The sequence below is a fragment of the Montipora capricornis genome, chromosome 1 (assembly GCF_036669925.1).
Source record: "Montipora capricornis isolate CH-2021 chromosome 1, ASM3666992v2, whole genome shotgun sequence".
NCBI lineage: Eukaryota > Metazoa > Cnidaria > Anthozoa > Scleractinia > Acroporidae > Montipora > Montipora capricornis.
The window spans coordinates 28,837,171-28,842,170 of record NC_090883.1 but is presented as its reverse complement, the minus strand read 5'-3'; the positions used below and the strand labels follow the sequence as shown (position 1 = coordinate 28,842,170).

The following is a 5,000-nucleotide window of genomic DNA, read 5'->3' as shown; positions in this document are numbered from 1 at the left end:
TAAGAACCCTGACAATTTTATAGAAAGGAAAATTTAATGCGAACCAAACACATCTGAGGCACCAAGTATTATTAAAAAAAGAACTCATATTATTTTGACAAATTCTAGCTTGATTTAGACCCCTGAAAACTTATGGTAAATATAGCATCGGGTATGAAAGCTGGAGCTATCTTGACCATGCCTTGATAAAAAAAGCAAAGGTCGAAAGGATCATTCTTCCTCAGGTATCACGATTTAGGGTTTTTGTCAAAAAACTTAGTAAATTACCATAAAACGAAAGCTTGAAGAGCTGATTCTCTTAGATAGAATAATTATTTAAAAGTAACTTGTAATTTGGGTTATTCCAACAGCAAGTGATCGAGCTTGAAGTACACAATAGATGTAATTATCTCTAAATACTGATGATGTCTTACAGTTGTATTATCAGTTTAACAAATAGATTCCATGTTACCGTGCGTCTGTTCAGTGATAGATCACAGATGACGTCAAAATGTGGGAAGAACAAAAAAGTGGCACGCGACGCGATAGGCGAGTGTGTCACTGATGTTCTTAACATATTTTGACGTCTTCTGTGATCTATTACTGAACAGATGTAAGGCAACATGGAATCTATTTGTTTTATAAAGAATTAAACTTTATTCGCATAAAAGCTGATGGTGACGTTAATCGTGCATCTGTCCTCTAACAGGTCATAGGCAAGAACCAATTAAAATGCGAGAATAACTTGGGTTATTATAATATATACAAAGATATAATCCAGTCTTCATTTCCCCACCCATCATCACTGTTTTAAATCAAGGATTCTCGATTTTCTTAGGACTTAAACTCATAAAGAAATGACAAATTAAACTAACCTAATTTCATGTCTACTGTCGCAGTGCCCATTACTCTAGTTGCTCAAAATATGTTATAGCTGGCAAGAACTACATGTACAGTATGGAAGTTTCAAGCATTGCCGACTCAAAACTGTCAGTAAAACTTAACATAACTGAAAATTATTGCTCCTTCCGCCCACAACTAAAATGCTTGTATGTATTGCAGGGGGCTTAGATTGAAGATGGCAAACTTTGTGGGAAATGACGGACCATATACCAGTACATGTGCGTTGCCAGAAAGGAAATTGGCAAAGGGAGAGCTCCTCTGGAACAGCTGGCCCACACTGGCACTTTTAAAATACTTCTCCTACCTCCAAATGCACGCAAAGAACGTTCCTCTCTAGATGCCACTGCAGGCTTTGATCTTTGTCGTATCTCATTTGCATCCATTCCTGTAAAGACCAAATACGTTTATAAAGTTCTAATTGTGGAAAAAATAATCCTTTCTGCTGATTTAAAAGTCCTAACAAATGGGCATTTCCTTTGTAGAAATGCCATTAACCATTTTGCTGCAAGGTCTATCACTTTCATGAATACAAAACTGATGTCCACATTTAGCGAGGTTCTGCCACGTTCTGTTATATCTGATAATCAATTCATGTTGAGCAAGTACATGTAAGTTACATGTAGAGAGGTCCACTGCTTTTAATCCATGCAACATCCATTGTTTTGTTAAAATCCTACATGTATTGATTAATTATTAAAGTGCTTTTTCCTGTTTATGTTAGCATTCACTGTTAATGAATGTGGTCAGTTTCCTGTTACCCTTTTCATGTACATCTCTGTGTAAATAAATGCAAGGTAAGCCACAGTTTTCATTGCCTTGTGCAAAGTACCATATTTATATCAGACAACAAGAGGTAATTAATTTAGCATTAATAAATTTGTAGCCAAGATTTAAAAGTCTAGCGCTACAACAGGAATAAACTAGCAGGAGCAAGGAAAGGTTATTTTGCCTTCCACTCATACAGTTACATAAAGTTAATGTAATACCTGGTAGTTGTATAAAGAAATCCTAATAATTATGCTGATCAGTCTTGTCACTTACAGGATATATAATTCTTCCACTAATTAAAAATAGTAAATTTAATTCAAGCAGTAATCCCATTGAAGCCTTTTATGCTCTTTTCCAAAGTCTACTATTTTTTTGTGACAATTAATTTAACGTACTGTCCAACAATAATTAAATCATTTCAAATGACAGACTCTTTTGATACTTGTCTCAACATTAGGGTGTGGAATCAGTTAGTGACAGTGATACTTCAGTCAAGTTGTGATCTCTTCACACAGAATTTGATAGTCCAAGTGTAGACTGCTGCTGTCCATTCAGAGGTAATAAAAAATTATTATTGACTTGCCTTCACTTCATTTGGGAAAAGGTACAATGAGGCAATTTCAAACTGTTGTACCGCCCCAAACAGGACAAGGTGGCTACCCAAAGAACTGAGTCACGATCAGTTGTGAATCTTCAAAGGTTTTAATTAGTGGAGTGAAAGACATACATGTACATGTAATTCAACATTTCACCCACAAACCCTAATGGAAGTGGGCAGGGCTTTCAGTAGAAGCCGGCTACTGTCAGAGCTCCAGCGGATGTGGGTCATCAAGTCACAGGCTACTTGGTTTACAACTTTTTCAAAAGCAAACCTCTGTAAAAAATACAATGGCTAAATCCATTTAATTTGTTTTTGTGGGGATGCGAATAATGTATCAATAATATAAAATAGGTTTAACCCTTTAAGCCCCGAGGGGTTCCCCATTGACGAGTAAAATCGTCTGGCGTTAGACAGAGTAAAATCTATAAGTGCCATTTGGCACTATCGGGGCTGAAAGGGTTAAAATAAAATTGTGCAACTCAAAGCTCTTAAAACGTTTACACGTACATCCTAACCACTCAATAGTGCAAAAAATGTTGAAAATTTGCCTACACTTGTCTTGAGAATTTGTGTACAAACCGTATGCTTCTTCGTCTTGCATGTGCTCACAATCAATTGCAACCAAAACCCTTTCCACCACTGTTAGTAGTATCATTATGCTAAAAGTTAACCTTGCTTTCATGTCGGCTGTTTAACAAAGATGGCAACGGCCAAGCGTGGGGGAGTGAATGGATCTCTTTAGGTTGTGAGTTTTGTTTTCCCAAACAGGAAAAAATAACAGATTCCTATTTTTGGATATTTTAGGGTATTTTGAAGAATACCAATAAAAATCCCAAATTTGGCAAAGTGAGACAAGTCCCAACCAGGGAATTCCCAACCTAGTTCCCAGATTGGGACTTGTCTCACTCTTTTTTGTTGGTATTCTTTAAATACCCTAAAATAGCCAAAAATGGGAATCTGTTATTTTTTCCCGTGCCATATAAGACCACGTGATGTTCTTCAAGGGAACAGTTTCTTTCAAATGACTAAATTTTATTTTCTCATAAATACATGTACTGTAGTATTATCACTTTCTCAAGAATACTTTACTAACTCTTTCATTGCCTCTGAATTAAGAAAGTCTTGAAAATTTTTAATTTTTAAAAAAATACTGCTCCTTTTGTTCATAAAATATTTTGAAAGCCATGGAAGTGGGCCCACACAAGGGCAAAGGAAACTCTGGCTAAAGGGGTGGGAATTGAATCCATGACCTGCAGACAGGTTCAATTCCCATCTTGGTCAGAGTTCTTCTTTGTCCCTGTTTGGGCCATTTCCATAACCTGGGCAAACGCTCAGATGGATTGCATGGAAATAAAGATAGCACTTAAAACTACTCTTACTAATACAATGTCATGTAAATAGCACCATAATTTATAATTACGTAATGACAAAAGTATACAATTCTCACAAAAAAGCAATGTATTACCTCTAAAGCTTTAGATTTTATTGTTCAATTATAATACATGTACATGTATGTACACACATAAATGTTTATATTACTACATTTCTAGCATTCTAACTCATACACAACCACAAATAGCCTTTACAGTACATTCAAATGTATACTTATAAATAGGAGTTTGCTTTTTTTGGTGAAAGTGAGTGCAAAAAGAAGACGAAGTGCAGTACATGTATATCCTATGGTACATGTACAGGAAATCGTGGGTGTTCAATGTAGCTGTGAGATAAAAAACAGAAAACCTACTGTACCTATTTCTTCACTGCAGGAAGTTTTTCTTTGGCCTGATGTCCTTGCATTTTTTCTGTATGAAGTCACTGCACCGTCAGACAGGCAAAACGCTCCTGGGATTGCACTAGGCAGTACTTCAACCAAACTATCTACAGCAGATGCCGCTTCACAACTAGAGCTCTCTGATAAAAAGACCAAAGTGCACAGTCATTGGATGATTCTCCCGATATAATCTTTGACTATTGATATATTTTTTTAAAAAACAGCAACTAGAAATCTAGGTTGGAGCCATTCAGAAAATGATTTTAGATCCTGCAATGAACTCTTTTTTTTCCACAGTTTAGGTGCTCAAAATAGTCTTATTCTGGATGAAAACACTTCCTTATCGATTTTGTTTACTGTCTACTAGTTTTACCTTTAATAGTGGTTAATAAGATGTTTGCTCTAAACTTTTTTGCATAACATTATAACAAATCTTCAAGCACCAATAACCAAAGTGCGTTTTGGCCTCCATCAATCAAACGAAATCAATAATGATGCATGCATAACGTAACCTACCAATCAGCATCATTGGTTCCCATAGTAGACTCGCAAATTTGAACTTGATGCTCATCGAAAGTGATGCAATATGTAGGAACCCTATTACAGAAGAAACTCTATAATGGTATTGATTCAGAAGCTGTGAACTAAACAAAAACTCCAAGACACTTTCCCGGAGTCGGACTTGATCTTCCTGCCTATTGTTATGTGCTGAAATAACCAAGAGATGTCTGCGAACAAGGCATAAATGTAAAAGAACTCCCGAGTAAGCCTTCGGGCAAAAGAGTTTTCTGGAATATTACAGATTGTAAGACAATTCTAGAAAAGTCTGGAATTGCTTAACAGATAAACTAAAAGTATAATTCTGATCCTTATAACACTATGTTTGGAAATTTGATTGATGGAAGCCAAAACAAGGTTTGGTCCTTACCGCTTGAATTTGAGATTCTGCAGAATTATGAAAATTGCAGTAATATAATA

At 35.9% G+C, this 5,000-nt stretch overlaps 1 protein-coding gene and 1 pseudogene across 1 annotated transcript in view; both read right to left on the bottom strand.

The window, feature by feature from the left end:
* Window positions 1–885, bottom strand: part of LOC138049389 (serine/threonine-protein phosphatase 6 regulatory ankyrin repeat subunit B-like) — a 17,011-nt pseudogene extending 16,126 nt beyond the window's left edge.
* The window catches only part of LOC138037597 (uncharacterized), a 138,469-nt gene that overhangs the window by 129,405 nt on the left and 4,064 nt on the right, over window positions 1–5,000 (bottom strand). Inside the window, exons 4-5 of the mRNA XM_068883501.1 lie at window positions 4,001–4,162; window positions 1,187–1,267 (exon numbers count right to left, since the gene is read on the bottom strand). Of these exons, the coding sequence (XP_068739602.1) occupies window positions 1,187–1,267; window positions 4,001–4,162 (243 nt within the window). The remainder of the gene's footprint in view (window positions 1–1,186; window positions 1,268–4,000; window positions 4,163–5,000) is intronic.